The sequence below is a fragment of the Aquarana catesbeiana genome, linkage group LG03 (assembly GCF_042186555.1).
Source record: "Aquarana catesbeiana isolate 2022-GZ linkage group LG03, ASM4218655v1, whole genome shotgun sequence".
Classification (NCBI taxonomy): domain Eukaryota; kingdom Metazoa; phylum Chordata; class Amphibia; order Anura; family Ranidae; genus Aquarana; species Aquarana catesbeiana.
This window is the reverse complement of record NC_133326.1, coordinates 550,677,215-550,695,550: the sequence shown is the minus strand read 5'-3', so window position 1 is coordinate 550,695,550 and position 18,336 is coordinate 550,677,215. Positions and strand designations below refer to the sequence as shown.

The window sequence follows — 18,336 nt, the reverse complement described above, 5'->3', positions numbered from 1 at the left end:
TGGGAGCCTAGCCGCGTACGGGGCCCCGAAAACCAAGCACCGCCTTCAGGATTTCTAAGGGCATAAATTTTTGATTTCACTCCTATCACAGTTTTGAAGGCCATAAAATGCCAAGATGGCACAAAACCCCCCAAATGACCCCATTTTGGAAAGTAGACACCCCGAGCTATTTGCTGAGAGGCATGGTGAGTATTTTGCAGCTCTCATTTGTTTTTGAAAATGAAGAAAGTCCAGAAAAAAAAATTTTTTTTTCTTTTTTCAATTTTCAAAACTTTGTGACAAAAAGTGAGGTCTGCAAAATACTCACTATACCTCTCAGCAAATAGCTTGGGGTGTCTACTTTCCAAAATGGGGTCATTTGGGGGGGGTTTGTGCCACCTGGGCATTCCATGGCCACCTCACCAGCTTGAACTGCACTTATGGGACTCGCCACGTCACCAAGTGTTACTGCAGTGCTGGTTTGACTACGACCGGGGTGTACTAGGCCGCTGGTGCTTGCCAGTTCACCAAAACGCTACCAAAAAAACTGTTAGCGATCGCAGGGATCAGGCCTGACTCTGCGAATGCTGCAGTTATGCGTTTAGTGTTTTGTAAGTGACAGTGATCGATCGATACTGCACTTGGGTGGGCTGGGCCGGGCCAGGCGGAGGGGCAAAACGCAGGTGCTAGCAGGTATCTGGGCTGATCTCGCTAACACTGCGTTTTTGGGAACCCTAAACTGCTGGGGACGCTAGTATAGATCTGATCGGATCAGATATTGATGCGTTCAGATACTATACCACTAAAGGGAGGTGTATGCTGCGTGCGTGGGTGTTAGCGATACTGGTGCTAATCTGACGCTGCCTGGGGCGACGCATATCACCGCCGGGTGATCAGGGGGCTAAACCTTTATTCGGTAATAAACGGCAGGTGCCCTGACACTATAAAAAATAAACAAACTAACCAGCGTCACCCGTAACGGTTATACAGTGATCAGTGGTAAAAGGGTTAACTAGGGGGCAATCAAGGGGTTAAAACCTTTATTAGATAGTATATGGGGGTCCCTGACGCTATAAAACGCTGACGGCGAACCTAAATATTTACGTCCCTAACTAGCGTCACCAGCGACACTAATACAGCGATCAGAAAAATGATCGCTTAGCGACACTGGTGACGGGGGGTGATCAAGGGGTTAAAACTTTATTAGGGGGGGTTAGGGGGGTACCCTAGACCTAAAGGGGGCTAACACTAACTGCCCTACCACTTCTAACTGTCACAAACTGACACCATGCAGTAATCAGGAAAAAAAAAAAACCTGCTTGGTGTCAGTGTGACAGGGAGGGGGGAGGGGTGATCGGGGGTGTAATGTATGCCTGGCATGTTCTACTGTGTTGTGTTTTACACTTACTCAGATGTCTTCTCTCCTCGGCGCCGGAACGGAAACTGCCGAGCCAAGGAGAGATGACATCACATCCTCTGCCTACTATACAGAGGCAGGGGATGTTTCTCATTGGCTGGGAGCGATCGCGAGGGGGGGCCACGATCGGATGGCCTCCCCCTCGCCTCTCAACGCTCCCAGACAAATGCCGACCGCCGCTGGCACCGGGGGGGGGGGTGTCCGATCGGACTGCCTGCCCGTGCCATTCTGCTCACGTATATAGGCATGAGGCGGTCGGCAAGTGGTTAAGATGCTTGTCTATATCATTATTTAAGGTACCCATATAGCGCCGTCAATTTACACAGCGCTCCACACATATATCGCACACTCACATCGGTCCCTGCAATCCAGGGTCCCCAAATCACATTCATATACTAGGGCCAATTTTGGACAGAAGCCAATTAACCTACCAGCATGTCTTTGGAGTGTGGGAGGAAACCGGAGTACCCGGAGGAAACCTACGCAGGCACAGGGAGAACATGCAAACTGCAGGCAGGTAGTGTCATGGTTGGGATTTGAACCAGCGACCCTTTTTACTGCTAGGTTAGAATGCTACGCACTGTGCCGCTCACAGACAGAAAAAAAAAATCTAACAGAAATTTAGCTCTTCTCCACTTCATCTAAAACTGAAAAGTTAGCCAGAGCTGGGGTTCACTTGACAGTGAAGTTTGTTGTATAAGTAAAGCACACCAAGAAAAGGCTGTACCAAATACAGGGCCACAACCAGCATGATACAAATAACAGTTATCGTGGATAAAAAAAAAGAATAAAATGTTTTATTGGACATTAAATGAATTGTATAGATATAATTATTATAAAACTGTCGTGGCTGACTGAATAAAAGAAACGCGCTTGTGCATGAAACATTTTGATAAATGTGTTTATGATGAGCAGGCCATAATCCAGCATTTCACATGGGAGTCCAAGGCTTTGAGGAGGGAGAAGGATGGGCAATGAAGGTCGGGATCAAGATGGGTCCAGTCTCCTCTTTTTCATGACAAGACCAGTGTGGTTCAGTCCATAAGGGCTTTTATCTATACAAAAACAGAGATGGAATGTTAAGTTAGACCACACAGAAAGTGATGGAAAATCTTTCCCATGGGGGAAGAGTCAGGAATGAAAATCTGAAACAGCATTTCGCCACTCTTTCCCAAATTCAAAAGAACATTTTTGGCCTAGTAGACCTTTAACCCTTTCCGGAGGTTATATCTAGACACCCAGACAAAATTTAGTAGTGTAAGTAGACTTCGCTACAGGATGGTGGACACACAGATTGCATGTGCATTCTTCCATGGGCACGCCTACCCATTTCCACACCCTACTCCATGGGTACATCATAGGGCAATACCCTCACTGATAAAACTTGAAGAAACCAGGCACAAGGGAACCGCAATATCCCAAGAAAACTGTTGCTATGCCAAAGGCCTCCAAAAGACTCAAACTGCGCAAAGTGTTGCTGCTTGCCTTGCCCCTGGTACCGAAGCCAGATACCATTTTATCACTGTTCTTGGCATCCAATTCTAGCTCTGTTTTCAGGCATGCAACAAGGGATCCACCTGACTAGGCCTGGACATACATTATACAATTTTCTTGTACAATTAATTCTGCCTCGATTGTTCCACAAAAAAGCAAGAGATAAAAACCAGTGGTTCCCATAGCAAAAAAAGTCCCAGAAGAACCTGGTAAACAGACATACTCAGACTTCTAGGAGACGACCCATGGCCTCTTCCAAACAGGCTAGACCTGCTGCCCCTGAGCCTCCTGTTCCATCCTGCATCCTTGTCACTCACTAACCACGTGACTTTTGAAGCCAGGTCTTGAGGGACAAAGGGGTCTCTGGTTCTGTGATTCCAGTATTGCTAAAAGCAAGGAAAGCCACTTCAGGAAAGATCTACTATTGTACCCGGAAATCCTTCAACCCGAGAGATTGCTTTGTGCCTTACATTCTGGCCTGCCTATACTCAGGACTTGACCAGAACATGGCCTTAAGTACTCTTAAGGGACAAATTTCAGTCTTGTCCATTCTTTTCCCAAAAAAACCCTCTAGCTTCACTTTCCCTTGTAAAAACCTTTATTCAAGTTGTTTCTGAGATTAAACCACCCCAACATCCTGTCCTCCTTTGAGACCCCAATTTGGTTCTCTCTTCCCTGCAAAAATCACCCACTGAACCCATCACAGAAATCCCTTTTGACTATCTCTTCTGCAAGATAGCCTCTTTGGTTGTTTTCACGTCAGTCAGACATGTTTCAAGTTATTGCTTCTTGTTAAGAGCCATTACTCATAAGGACAAAGTAGACTTGCACTCAAAATCCTCCTTCCTTTATAAGGTAGTGTCAGCCTTCCACCTCAACAAAGACATAGTCCTTCTTTCTTTGTGCCCTTTATCCTAAGCACCGCCTGAACTAGTATGTTCCCACACCACCAGGTCAGTATTAGTTTCCTGGCATGCCAACATCAAGCCCAGCTGTTGCCCAGCCTTATAAGGCTGCAACTTGGTCTTCATACCTTTTCCAAGTGCTACTCACAGCAGCACTGAATTGGATCAGTTGGCTTTTGTTACTGTTGGGCCTGTTGGCACATTTCTGTTTTCCTCATTGCCCACCATTTTCGTTAAATTCTTGAAGACGTAGCAAGGTCTATAAATATCAAGCCCATATCCTGTACTTTATGCTTAAAATAAAAGGATTTTTGACTTACCAGTAAATTCTCTATCTTGGAGTACAGTATAGTACAAGACTCCCTCTCCTCTGTTCCAGTGTTACTCTGCTTTATTTGCAAAAGAAACTTAAGACTCAAGGAATGGGGTAGGGTTACAGGGGGGAAACCCAAGAGGTGTGACCTCAAAAGCTTTGTCATTGTCCAATCACCTGAAGGTACCAGCCAATAATCCAGGGTCTATGAATATCAGGCCTGTGTCCTATACTGTACTCCAGGATATGGAATTTTCAGGTAAGGAAAAATTCCTTTTTAATTTACCTGATCCTTCACTCCCTGGCAGATGACGTCCCCCACGCTCCAGCAGGTCCTGAGGAACCAGATGAAATTCACTCAGTGAGTGGCCGTGCTAGTCCAGTTCTGTTCAACAAAAATCGATCAGAGTCTTCTGGAAATTTTTTGGGCAAACAGAAGACGCATTCAAACCAGTGGGGTCAACTTTCAAAATACAATAGCCACAGTGGAAAATTCAATCATCCACACTGCATAACATACATGGAGGAATCTGTTATTTCCATTCAGTTCACAGGATGAAAAAAAATAATATATACTGTATGTACAGTACTGTACAAAAGTTTTGGGCAGGTGTGAAGAAATGCTGTGAAGTAAGAATGCTTTAAAAAAATATGTGATTTAATTTTGATCAATTTACAAAATGAAAAGTAAGCAAGCAGAAGAAATTTTGTTTGGGGTTCTTGTTCTGCTACAGAATACATTTGGGGCCAACCTTACTGACAGCAACCTTCTCAATTCCCTACAGTCCGGCTTCTGCCCAGAACATTCCATTGATGCTGCCCTACTAAAACTCACCAATGACCTAACGGCTAAACCAACGGCCAGTACTCTATACTCATACTCTTGGACCTTTCTGCTGCTTATGACACAGCTGACCACCCACTCCTAAATAAATTCCACTCCCTTGGCCTCCATGACTGTGCTCTTTCCTGGTTCTCCTCCTATCTCAGCGCACTTTCAGTGTCACATACCACATAATCTCTTCCGCTCCTCTTTCTATTGGGATATCCCAAGGCTCTGTCCTTGGGCTCCTCCTATTCTCTTTCTATACCTCTTTCCTGGGCCAGTTAATAACCTCCCATGGCTTCCTATACGACCTCTATGCTGATGACAACCAGATCTATCTCTCGAATCCTCAACCCACCCTCTCAATCTCCTCACGTTTTACAAACTTACTGAGCGACATATCAGTAAGGATGTCACACCACTTCCTCAATCTCAATCTTTTTAAAACTGAGCGTATATTTCCTCCTCCCATAACTTGACCATTGAGATAAACGGCAAAACCATTGATCCCTCCACACATGCTAGGTGTAATTCTAGACTTTGACCTCTCCTTCAGCCCCCACATCCAATCACTGGCTAAATCTTGCTGTCTTAACGTCAACAAAATTTCCAGAATCCCCCCACTTCCTGACTAATGAAACCACAAAACAACTGATTCACTCCTTGGTTATTTCCCGCCTTGACTACTGCAACTCCCTCCTCACTGGACTACCTTTACACAGGCTATCCCCCTTCAGTCTATTATGAATACTGCTGCTAGACTAATACACCTTACTATCAGTGACTGCAGCCCCTCTCTGCCAGTCTCTACATTGGCTTCCCCTACCCCGTCGTATAAAATTTAAAATACTAACCACAACATACAAGGCCATCCACAACATCACCCTTGGATTGTAAGCTCCATGAGCAGGGCCCTCCTATTCCTTCTGTATCAAACTGTTTTATAAGCGTACTGTCTCCCTTTATATTATAAAGCTCTGCGTAAAATGTTGGCGCTGTATAAATCCTGTATAATAATAATCACACTCCTCCCTGATGGTATGGCATGATGGATAGTACCTGCCTTTCCAAGCATCGACGACACCAATAATCGGGTAACATTGAGGACCGTAGATGCAGTGGTTAGCCACAGAAATCTAATGCAGCAGTTGAAAGACACACCATGCTTACTTCCCTTCGACACTGGAAAATACCCAGCAGTGCCATCAGCACAGAACTAGCAGAAACCAATGGGTACACCCATTTACTGTCCTGTGAAGTCTGACCAGAAGTAGTCTTTTTGGAAGAACTGCGGCCCAAAATCCATAGCTCCGACATAGAAACAAGGCTAAGCAACTCAATGATGCACAAAAACATTGGAACTGGGGCACAACAAAATGCTGCAGGTGCTCTGGACTGATCAGTCCAAATTTTAAATATTTGGCTGTAGCAGGAGGCAGAGTGTCTACAGGCAACAATGAAGCATGGTAGAGGTTCCTCGCAAGTTTGAGGTTGCATTTCTGCAATTGGAGTTGGAGATTTGTTCACAATCAGCAGTGTCCTCAATGCTGAGAAATACAGGCAGATACTTATCCATCATGCCATGCCATCAGGGAGGCGTGTGATTGGCCCTAAATTTATTCTGCAGCAGGACAACGACCCCAAACATACAGCCAATGTAATTAGGAACTATCGTTAGCGTAAAGAAGTCATCCTAGAAGTGATGGTTTGGTCCCCACAGAGCCCTGATTTCAACATCATTGAGTCTGTCTGGGATTACATAAAGTAAGGCAGCTTACATCCATAGAAGATCAGTGGTTAATTTTCCAAGATGTTTGGAACAACCTACCTGCTGAGTTCCTTCAAAAACTGTGGCATGAAAAAAAAAATAAATAAAAGTACAATGAAACAAACGTCATTGTTAAAAAAAAAAAAAAAAAAAGTATATACTTACAGGTCACGTGATCTCCTGTGTCAGGCAGTGGCGGCTGCAGGGGAGAGAACGCTTGACAATGGCTGGCAAAGCCTGGAGCAGTGTTGTCAACCACAGGTTCCCATGTCCCAACTGTTGTTGGCGCTCCCTTCTCTCCACTGCATACACAGCTGCCTTACACAGGTGAGATGATGAGATAACGTAATCAGATTGCAGAGGTCTGAAAATAGGTCAATAAGCATAGGTGTTAGGAGGGGGAGGGGCATTTTTTAAGGCCAAGTAGGTTTCCAGGTAGCTGGAATTCTACTTTAATCTTTCTGCACTGATGGTCAGTGGTAGCGTTTCAGACTAACCATCCCTATTGGTGGGCAGTGGCAGTGTCAATTAACTCCTTTTTTTGCTGCATTAGTGGCCAGTGGTAGTGTTTATTATACCCAGTCATATGCTGCAGAATAAAGGGGTTAATAAACACTGACACTTGTACCACTAATGCAGCACAGGGGGGTTAACCACTTAAAGACCGCCCCACATTCATGCACCACGGCAAGGCGGACCTTAAGCGCAAAATCCCGTACCTGTACGTCATCCCCTTGGTCGGTTCTGGGGCGCACGCCGCCAGAGCCATGCTCCCGCTGTAATTAGACACAGCGGAAGCCAATCAGCAGGTCCGGCGGTCATGATGGCCACCCCTGATCGTTCAGAGGAGAGACAGAACAGTGGTCTGCCTATGTAAACAAAGCAGACCGCTGTTTTGTCAGAGAAGAGAGAGATCTTGAGTTCCTGCTAATCAGGAACACAGATGTCTGTCCTTCAGTTAAACCATCCCCCACACAGTTAGAAATCACTCCCTAGGAGCACACTTAACCCTTTGATCGCCCCTGATGTTAACCCCTTCCAGTGTCATTTTACAGTGACCGTGCATTTTTTCTTCAGCACTGATCACTGTATTGGTGTCATTGGTCCCCAAAAAGTGTCACTTACTGTCAGATTTGTCTGCTGCACTGTCACAGTCCCGCTAAAAATTGCTGATCGCCGCCATTACTAGTAAAAACAATTAAAAAAAAGTCCATAAAAATATCCCATAGTTTGAAGACGCTATAACGTTTGCGCAAACCAAACAATATACGCTCATTGGGATTTTTTTTTACCAAAAATATGTAGCAGAACACATATTGGTCTAAATTGATGAAGAAATTTTATTTTTTAAATTTTTTTTATATAGCAGAAAGTAAAAAATAATGTTTTTTTTTTTTTTTTTTAATCTGTCTGTTTTTTTTGTTTATAGCGCAAAAAATGAAAACCGCAGATGTGATCAAATACCGTCAAAAGAAAGCTCTATTTGTGGGGGAAAAAAGGACATAAATTTTGTTTGGGTACAGCATCGCACGACTGCGCAATTGTCAGTTTAAGCAACGCAGTGCCGTATCGCAAAAAATGGCCTTGTCAGGAATGGGGTAAAACCTTCCGGATAAAGTGGTTGTAAAGGCTGAAGTTTTTTTTTACCTTCCTGCATTCTATGCAGGAAGGTAAAAAACCTTCAGTGTGCAGCTCCCCCCTCAGCCCCCCTAATATTTGCCTGAGGCCGATCTCGATCCAGCGATGTGCACGGGACCTAAAGCTCTCATGGGTCCTTCCCTCCTGATTGGCTCCTGCTGCTGTCAATCACAGCCAGTTAGGCGGGGGGTAGGGAGAGCCACGCTTTCTGTGTCTTATGGACGCAGAGAGCCAGCTCGGGAATACGCACCCACAAGTGCCTTGCTATGGGGGGCACTCCGCCTGACAGAGAAGTGTGTATGTATGCTAGGTTAGTGCCGGATGCAATCCCACTGTAGCTCTGCAAGGGTAATATGTGCACTCAGCTTTACATATACCATGCCAGGTGGCCACGATTGACGGGTTGCTGACCCTCGACCTAGAAGAATTTATGCTGTTTTAAAGGCAAAGGATAGTCATACAAAATATTGGTTTGATCTGGATTTTTCTTCTGTTCCTTTCCATTTTGTTAATTGATAAAAATAAACTATTAACATGTCAATTTCTGAAACCATTCTTTTTTTACAGCATTTTTTCACACCTGCCTAAAATTTTTTTGCATAGTTATGCGTGTGTGTATATATATATACTGTACACACACACACCGTATACAGTATATATCAGTGTGTGGCCAGCTTCAATATACTTTGCAAAAAAACTCCTGACCAAGGACATCTTGTGACAAATAATAAGTACTGCAAGTGACCAATCCAACCTAAAGAGTAACTCCACTTTTGTAAGAAAAAAAATAGCAAATAAAAAAAAAAAATAATCGCATATACATAGCAACTCAAATAATATCATAATTGAATATTATTAAAAATTACCTTTCCGTTTTATTCTGCGGCACTGTAATTGTCTGTAAAATGCAATGCGATATGGCTACCTGCATGCATTCTGTACACAGATGGTGTACAGCAGTGTTTCTCAACTCCAGTTCTCAAGTACAGGTCATGTTTTCAGGCTTACCATTATTTTGCACAGGTGATTTGATCAGTTTCACTGCCTTAGTAATTACCAGAGTTGTCTCTTCTGAGGGAAATCCTGAAAACATGACCTGTTGGGGGTACTTGAGGACTAGAGTTGAGAAACACTGCTGTACACCATCTGTGTACAGAATGCATGCAGGTGTACAGAAAGCCCCCTGAAAATGTAATTTCCTGCTTGTGTGATTAGCTTACTGATTTTCCCAGAAGTCTGCAATAAAATACATACCAGATTTTGAGCATCCCCTTTTATTTCTTCAGAATAACAAAAGGTAGAAATCTGCAAGAAAGTTTGTTAAAATCCCTGCAATGTAAATAGATCACCCAGAGGGGAATGTGTTTTGTTTTTTTTTCAACAAAATGGAGTTACTCTTAAACCCCTTTCACATTGGGGCAGTGCAGGCATTAGCGGTAAAGCTAATAAATCCCTGTGCTGTCAGGGCAGAGGAGACAACGATATGTCTCCTCACCTAGTAAGTCACATCCCCATACAGTTAGAACATGCTGAGGGAACACACATTTAACCCCTTGATTGCCGCGTAGTGTTAACCCCTTCCGTGGCATGTGACATTTACACAGTAATCAGTGCATTTTTATAGCACTGATCACTGTATAAATGTCAATGGTCCCAAAAATGTGTCAAACGTATCCGATCTGTCCGCCACAATACTGCTAAAAATCACAGATCACCACCATTACTAGTGAAAAAAAAAAAAAAAATAATAATAAAAATACCATAAATCTTTCCCATAGTTTACAGACACTATAACTTTTGCGCAAACCAATCAATATACACTTATTGGGATTTTTTTTACTAAAAATATGTAGAATAATAATATATCGGCCTAAGCTGATGAAGAAATTTGTTTTTGTTTTTTTTTTAAATTGGGGGTATTTATTATAGCAAAAAATATTGTTTTTTTTTTTTTTTCAAAATTGACGCTTTTTTTTGTTTATAGCTCAAAAAAATAAAAACCGCAGAGGTGAGCAAATACCAACAACAGAAAGCTCTATTTGTGGGAAAAATTGTGTTTGGGTATAGCATTGCATGACTGTGCAATTGTCAGTTAAAGCGACGCAGTGCCAAATTGTAAAAAAAGTGCTCTGGTCAGGAAGGGGGTAAAATCTTCAGGGGCCAAAGTGGCTAAACAGCGGTAACGCACGGGTGGCCCCAGTGTGAAAGGGCTCTTAAACGTAGACAGAGAGACCATTTTTGCAATTCCTCACCTTTTTATGTTCCGGTTTACAGCTTTCAGGATTTGCAAGAGACACCCAAAACCATACAAATTTTGAACCACAGGAACAATAGAATAAAAGCTGGTGCTACTGATTTTGTATGTCTTGTGCAAATGTTTAGCAAAACAATATTTTTGCTAATGCAGCACTACTCCTGTAGGAGTTGCTGAAGTTGGGTTCCTCACTGCTGCACAGCTAGTCACTCAGCATTTGCTTCTTTCATCCAGACACAGAAAATCAGTCTTTGGCCTGTTTTTGTTGTTTTATTAAGGGATCATAACTTGGATGGGGTAAGGGATTATGGGATTCCCAGTATGACAACAGAACTTTAAGGACACTTCCTCTCTATTTACAGACTCCTCTTCTTCCTGCCACCTTCATAAACTTGGTTCCTATGTACAGCTTCTGCTGGCTCACTCCCGAGGGAACTAAAGGCCCGTACAAACGATAAGAAAATCGGAAGGAAAATTTCATACGAACGACTGGCCAATTATCTCCTATTACTTTCAGACAAAACCAGAAGGTGCAGGCTATAAAATTTTTATCGTAAGTGAACACAACGTTCGATTTTCGTTTACAGTTTTCATCCAAAAAAAAAAATCATAAGAGCAACACTATGCATGCTCAGAAACGAAAGAATACATTACAAATCAATTCAACACATTACATCACTTCTGAAGTTGTATTCTGTCATACGAGAATTTTCGTACGTTGAAAAACCTCTTCATTTTTTATATGAGATTAGCATGCAACAAAAAACAGAGATTATCCGTCCAAAAATCTCATTGTTTGTACCAGGCTTTACTGTATATTGTTAGTTCAGCAACAGCCTATCGCAGGCAGGAAATCTCAGTCCCTTGTCAAAGTACAAAATTGGAGTAAGCAGCTATTCACTTCACCTTCTGCTTTCCCGTGGCCACTGATCCTACAGTGGGGACGGAAAGTATTCAGACCCCCTTAAATTTTTCACTCTTTGTTATATTGCAGCCATTTGCTAAAATCATTTAAGTTCATTTTTTTCCTCATTAATGTACACACACAGCACCCTATATTGACAGAAAAACACAGAATTGTTGACATGTTTGCAGATTTATTAAAAAAAGAAAAACTGGTCCTAAGTACTCAGACCCTTTGCTGTGACACTCATATATTTAACTCAGGTGCTGTCCATTTCTTGTGATCATCCTTGAGATGGTTCTACACCTTCATTTGAGTCCAGCTGTGTTTGATTATACTGATTGGACTTGATTAGGAAAGCCATACACCTGTCTACACAAGACCTTACAGCTCATGAGGTCAAAGGAACTGCCTGAAGAGCTCAGAGACAGAATTGTGGCAAGGCACAGATCTGGCCAAGGTTACAAAAACATTTCTGCTGCACTTAAGGTTCCTAAGAGCACAGTGGCCTCCATAATCCTTAAATGGAAGACATTTGGGACGACCAGAACCCTTCCTAGAGCTGGCTGTCCGGCCAAACTGAGCTATCGGGGGAGAAGAGCCTTGGTGAGAGAGATAAAGAAGAACCCCAAGATCACTGTGGCTGAGCACTGCTCATCATCTGTCCAATACAGTCCCAACAGTGAAGCATGGTGGTGGCAGCATCATGCTGTGGGGGTGTTTTTCAGCTGCAGGGACAGGACTGCTGGTTGCAATCGAGGGAAAGATGAATGCGGACAAGTACAGGGATCTCCTTCTCCAGAGTGCTCAGGACCTCAGACTGGGCCGAAGGTTTACCTTCCAACAAGACAATGACCCTAAGCACACAGCTAAAATAACGAAGGAGTGGCTTCACAACAACTCCGTGACTGTTCTTGAATGGCCCAGCTAGAGCCCTGACCTAAACCCAATTGAGCATCTCTGGAGAGACCTAAAAATGGTTGTCCACCAACGTTTACCATCCAACCTGACAGAACTGGAGAGGATCTGCAAGGAGGAATGGCAGAGGATCCCCAAATCCAGGTGTGAAAAACTTGTTGCATCTTTCCCAAAAAGACTCATGGCTGTATTAGATCAAAAGGGTGCTTCTACTAAATACTGAACAAAGGGTCTGAATATTTAGGACCATGTGATATTTCAGTTTTTCTTTTTTAATAAATCTGCAAAAATGTCAACAATTCTGTGTTTTTCTGTCAATATGGAGTGCTGTGTGTACATTAATGAGGAAAAAAATGAACTTAAATGATTTTAGCAAATGGCTGCAATATAACAAAGAGTGAAAAATTTAAGGGGGTCTGAATACTTTCCGTCCCCACTGTACTTCCATTTCCTTGCAGAATGATAGCCAATCTGGCTGCCACTAGCACCTGGCTGTTTCTCTTTCCAGTCCTCCTGATCGACACACACACACATGGAAACTCCTCAGGGCAAGGTTGGATGAAAACTTGGCACACTGCTGTCCTCAAGAGATCACTTGAGAGATCACACAGATGTCCCTGCACCGTGCTGGTCTACTCACTGTCTCTCCTTGCTCTCTCCGCTGCCTCTCCAGCTTGAATCCCTCCAACTGCCTCCTGCGGTGGGATCCTTCCGGGCCAGCCTCCCGAGCTTCAGCATGAGGTAACCTCCCCTCCCTGGTAAGGGGTCCCTTAAGGGCCACGACAGCCTCCCTCAGCACTGCTACTTCATCTTCTACTTAAACTCCTCTGCTGCCATGCCCCATGTTTATTTATGGGCTTTCTTAATTCCCTGCCAGGCCCACTCCTTGGGATTTGCTAAGGGCCCAGAAATATCCAAGGCAGCTCCTCCCACTAGTTCCAGAACGTTCTCCAACATTCTGGAAACAGGAGGCGGTACCAGAGAGTTGCCAGGATGAGTCATCTGGCCCTGGCCTCTAGGAACCCTGACCCAGATTTAATGACTCAGGTGTAACCCAGAGCCAGCTATGTTTTTTCTGCTCTACTAGTAGCACACACTAGAGGGTGCTACACTAAAATTATTAGTACCCACAAACACAACATGCCTTAAAAAATTCCTACTAAAAATACACAATAAAACTGTATTAAAGTGATTGTAAACAATCACCTTGTAAAACAACCCTAACAATGATGTGCTCTCCTACTAGTGTGGTCAGTTTTTAATAGGAAAGCAAGGGGAGTAGCAGGAACACCATGGATTTCACATAAAGGAAGCAATACAAAGAGAACAGGATACTTTCTCATATAAGTACATGGCACAGCAGGCACATATCAAGAATACTAAGTGTTAGGGTAACAAGCACTTTAAGTTATTTAATAAATAACACATTTTTAACTTTTTTTGAAATTGTGAAAACTGTGGTAACTCCCGATCCACAGAGCCGTTCATGTGTGTGCTGTGTTCATATGTGTTACAATAAAATGAGGCAGGCATACATTTTATTGTAACACCAAACAGACAGAGTTGAATGATTTCTTTTTTTATTTTTTTAAATAAATAAATAAAAATAAAACATGCGCTCAATGTGCTGTAATAATGCACTGCAGCGCAATACATGGTCAGGGGACTCCTGGGAAATATCAAACGGCCAAGACCCCTGATGTTTCACTTTTACCTTAGAGAAAGAGATTAAGGTCTCAGTCTTCTCCTCTCCAGCCCTGCACTTTGTAATAAACACAGTAATGCTCAGTATAGATTAGAATATATTAGAGTATAGATTAAAGACTCCCAATTAATTTCTCTATTTCACTAGGATCTATAACTTTCTTTACTTTATCCAAATCTTCTAGAACCATCTTCCTGAATACTGTAATGTGTGATGTGGATCATGTGTTGAAGGTGAAGGCATTACTTACACTGAGGAGGAACACTCGTGATTGGAGTGCGGCACTGGAGTTGTGGTTACATAGTTTACCAATAAGGGAATAATCTTTGATTATCAGGATTGTTGAACTATATTTCAGCACAAATATGAATGTATAACTGAGTAGAGCACTGGAGGAGTGCTCACCACATGTTCAAAGATTGCTGTAGCACTGTAATTGAGTGGTGACTTTCACATAAGGATATTATTTATATGTGATATTCATTATATTATATGTTTTAATACACCAATGAAGGTTTACATATAGTTGTTACATGTATTAGCAGTGTAGCACCATTGTAGTTTATGTATTCATTTTTGTCAGCAATACAGATTCACATTACCTGCTCTTTGCTGTGCTGTCAGATTTCCATGTGATTGATTCCACGAGTTCTGTCGCATTGGCTGGCGCTGGTTGGCTGGGCGCTGAGGAGTCTTGCTGCGTGTTGTCATCTGATGAAGCCCAAGGGGTGTGGCCAGGGTTGGAGCAGACTGGACACAACCATTGGAGAAATTTTCCACTTCTACAGCATCCAGTGGGATATCCCAGAGCTCAGGATCATCTGTAGCCAAACACCGGACAAGATAACTGGATACCACACCAAACACTGCACACATTTTGTTGTTTATAAAAGCATGCAAGGACAAATTTTATTTTCTATTTCAGACAATCAGTATCCGCCTTTCACTCGGAATCCTGGGCTGCATTGACCATTCTTTGGTCCCACTCAGGAAGGAAGCCCAGTCGGTGTATGTGTTGCAATCAGGTGTGTGACCTCCACAGAGCTTTCTAGTTTGTTCCATAATGAGTACTTATACCATCAAGTACAACTTATACTGATATTACATTTTATTGGGCTGAAAAGAACATATATTTCTATGTCCTTGGAGAACCTCTGGATTTCAGGCCTGGACTGTATATAGAGACTTTCCTTCTGTTTAGGTTGGGACCAAGGCCCATTACCCTTCTGCTACTAACCTCTGCCTACTACTCATGTCAAGTAGCAGGGCCACTGTGTTTGTGGCAATAGACTGCTCAATGGAATGGGCAGAGCTTAGTGCTGACTGGGACAACAGTGGAGGTGTGGTGTACAGTCTGAGCCTGTAATCCACAGGGCCACAAAAATTATTTCAAAATTATCACAGGAACGTGCAAGCACCACAAAACCCAATTGGTATTAAGACTATCAAGGCTTCCCGTAAGGTAGCTGGTAAGGTATTTTGATCGAAAGCCTCAGAGTACATAGCTAGTAACTTGGGGGCAAGATATTCTGAGTATGTGCGGTACCATTTAATAGAGTACCCATCTAGTCCAGGGGTTTTATTTGCAGTGAAGGTGGATATAGCCTTGTCCATTTCTTCTTCAGTAATAGGTAAGTCTAAGGTATTGGCATCCTCATCAGACAATCCTGTTAATGAGACATCATTCAAATACCGAGCCAGTTCATCTTGAGTGTATGTTATTCTGGAGCTATATAGGTCAGTATAAAAACTAGTGAAAATACTGGTAATCTCCTTTCTTTGAGTATGATACACTGAAATATATACCCGAAATAGAGGTAGGGGGATACCCTGTTCGGAAAAGATATGCCAGGATTTTACTATTCTTATCACCGTATACAAATAGACATTAACTCTGGTAATTCTAGTTGCCTAGCACAATTTCTCCACAGACCATAATTTGGAGGAAGAGGGGTTCTTCATATACTCTAAATCCGCAGCAGTAACTGCTTGTTCATGAGAAAACACTTTCCAGGCCCAGGCATCTCTCAGCCTTTTGATCACCCCTGCAACAGAACCCTGAAGGGTGGCCTCAAAGGCATCCCAGGCCACTCCCTTGGCAGTGCCCGCAGTATTTACTGATCAGTAGTATCTTTAGCTGTCATAAAAGTAAAAGTTTCCTCCGTTAACTATAGCGGACTCCACCTCCAAACCTTGTAACCCTCCTAAGTCAGGAGACTAAATCTCAGGAGCAAGGGGGAATGGTCTGCGATTGCTCTTGGCAAGTAACAAATGTCTACCACCCTAGGAAGTATTTCAGGTGAGACCAAGCACATGAATCAAAGAAAGTGGCTGCACACAAACGTAGCAAAAGTCCATTTATTAAATGCTCCATGAAAAGTACATGACACAACACCGCAAGTTCAATAGCGGGAACAGAGATGGACACGTTTCAGACAACTACATTGTGCTTACTCATCACCTTGAGGTGTGCCACTGGCATTCCTTAAATAGCCCCCCCAAACCCGTATCTACAGGTGTGGGTAGGGGTCAGCAGACACACCACCTGTCCCAACTGAAATTGTCTCATTATAGTGTGATATAAAGGAATAACACAAAGCATCAAATACACGTCAACGTATAAAGAACACCAGGAGCCAACCACCTCTCACCACTCAGACAAAACACAAATGCCAAGTGGATACCAACAGACAATTGACCACAATAGACAACATATAGAACCCTGAAACTATAGGCAAGAATAAAATGTGTTTATAAATATATACATATGAATATACTACACATATATAGAAAAATAAATGGAAAAATGAATAAAAAAGTAGGGAGACAGGCTCCAAATGCACAAAACAAAAACAAAAAGGAAATAAGGCCAAAAAATACATATAAAATCAGTAGTAGTAAGCAATCATGATGCACACAAACATAATTAAAAAAGTAAACAAGATAAAATAAACCTGAGTTATGTGCATATGTCTTATAGTTATATGATAACCAATAGAGGGACTGAATTGTTAATAACAAATTTGAAGTGACTATCTTACACTGACCTGGACACAGTGGAGAAAAACACACACAATATATGGGACTGTGTATACCAAACATGTAAACTCCCAACCTATAGGCCAATAAAAAAAAACTAGAGAAAATATATAACTTTAAATAAACATGTAGAAAATCTCTGTCTAATTATATCATGACAGAAAAAGTTGGCAATAGAGAGGGGGATTGGAGGAATGAACTAGTGGACAAATATGGAGTTAAGAATGAAGTAAAGTAATAGACTACGCAAATAAAGATTTATTAGAAAGTACGGTATGTAGAAAAATATAAGTAAAAAAATATTAAAAATTGTATATTTTAAAATTGTATATGTCAAAGAATGTGTCAAAGAGAATCTCGCTTAGACGGTAGATAGGTGTTGGGAGTTTATTCATAAAAATGACTCACATCTCATTTCAAAGTGCAAACCCATGGGAATACGAGTCTGAAGATGGAATATCCAAAACACCTGTCTACGACATAACAAGTAGAAGGCATCTCCTCTGAACTCTAATCCTGTCTTTGACTTAGACCTGCATGGTGGATTTATTGCCTCTATGACACAAGGTAAAATGTTTGGCTACATTTGTGGATTTATTTTTGTCAATACTATGAACATGTTCATAAAATCTATCACGTAGACGTCTGGTTGTCCTCTCTACATATTAGACACAACAGGTAATATATGTAATAAGGTATATCACAAAGCTTGTGTTGCAATTATAGGAGGAGTCAATATTAAATTCTCTTGTTAGAAATAGAGTAAAATTTGTTTCCCCCAAAAATATATTTACAGGGACACTCAACGGCCCCGCTTTTGTAATTCCCTTTGCAATGTAGCCAAGCGAGAGATTTGATGGGTTTCCTATTGAAAAAGCTAGGGGACAGGGAATGACCCAAAGTGGATGCCCGACGGGATACCACATTTATACCCTCCTTTAAAATCTTTGCGCAGATCTCCTTCGAACATAAAATCGGTAAACTTTTAAGAATGATATTCCTTATGAAGTCAAATTCTGCGCTATAAGGGGCGGTAACAGTAAGTCTAAGGTACTGCTCCCTAGTTTTGATCAGGTTACTAGCCTTGCAGGGGTGCTTTCTAGATAATAAGTCTATTCCCCTCGCAATAGAAAGCACTCTGTGGAGCATCAATCTCAGATAACCTCTATCTGGGAA

At 42.3% G+C, this 18,336-nt stretch overlaps 1 protein-coding gene across 1 annotated transcript in view; it reads right to left on the bottom strand.

Moving 5' to 3' along the window:
• Positions 1-2,171: 2,171 nt before the first annotated feature.
• The window catches only part of RAD52 (RAD52 homolog, DNA repair protein), a 257,504-nt gene continuing 241,339 nt past the window's right edge, over positions 2,172-18,336 (bottom strand). The window contains 2 exon segments of the mRNA XM_073621619.1: positions 2,172-2,451; positions 14,724-14,942. Of these exon segments, the coding sequence (XP_073477720.1) occupies positions 2,384-2,451; positions 14,724-14,942 (287 nt within the window). The 3' untranslated portion in view covers positions 2,172-2,383.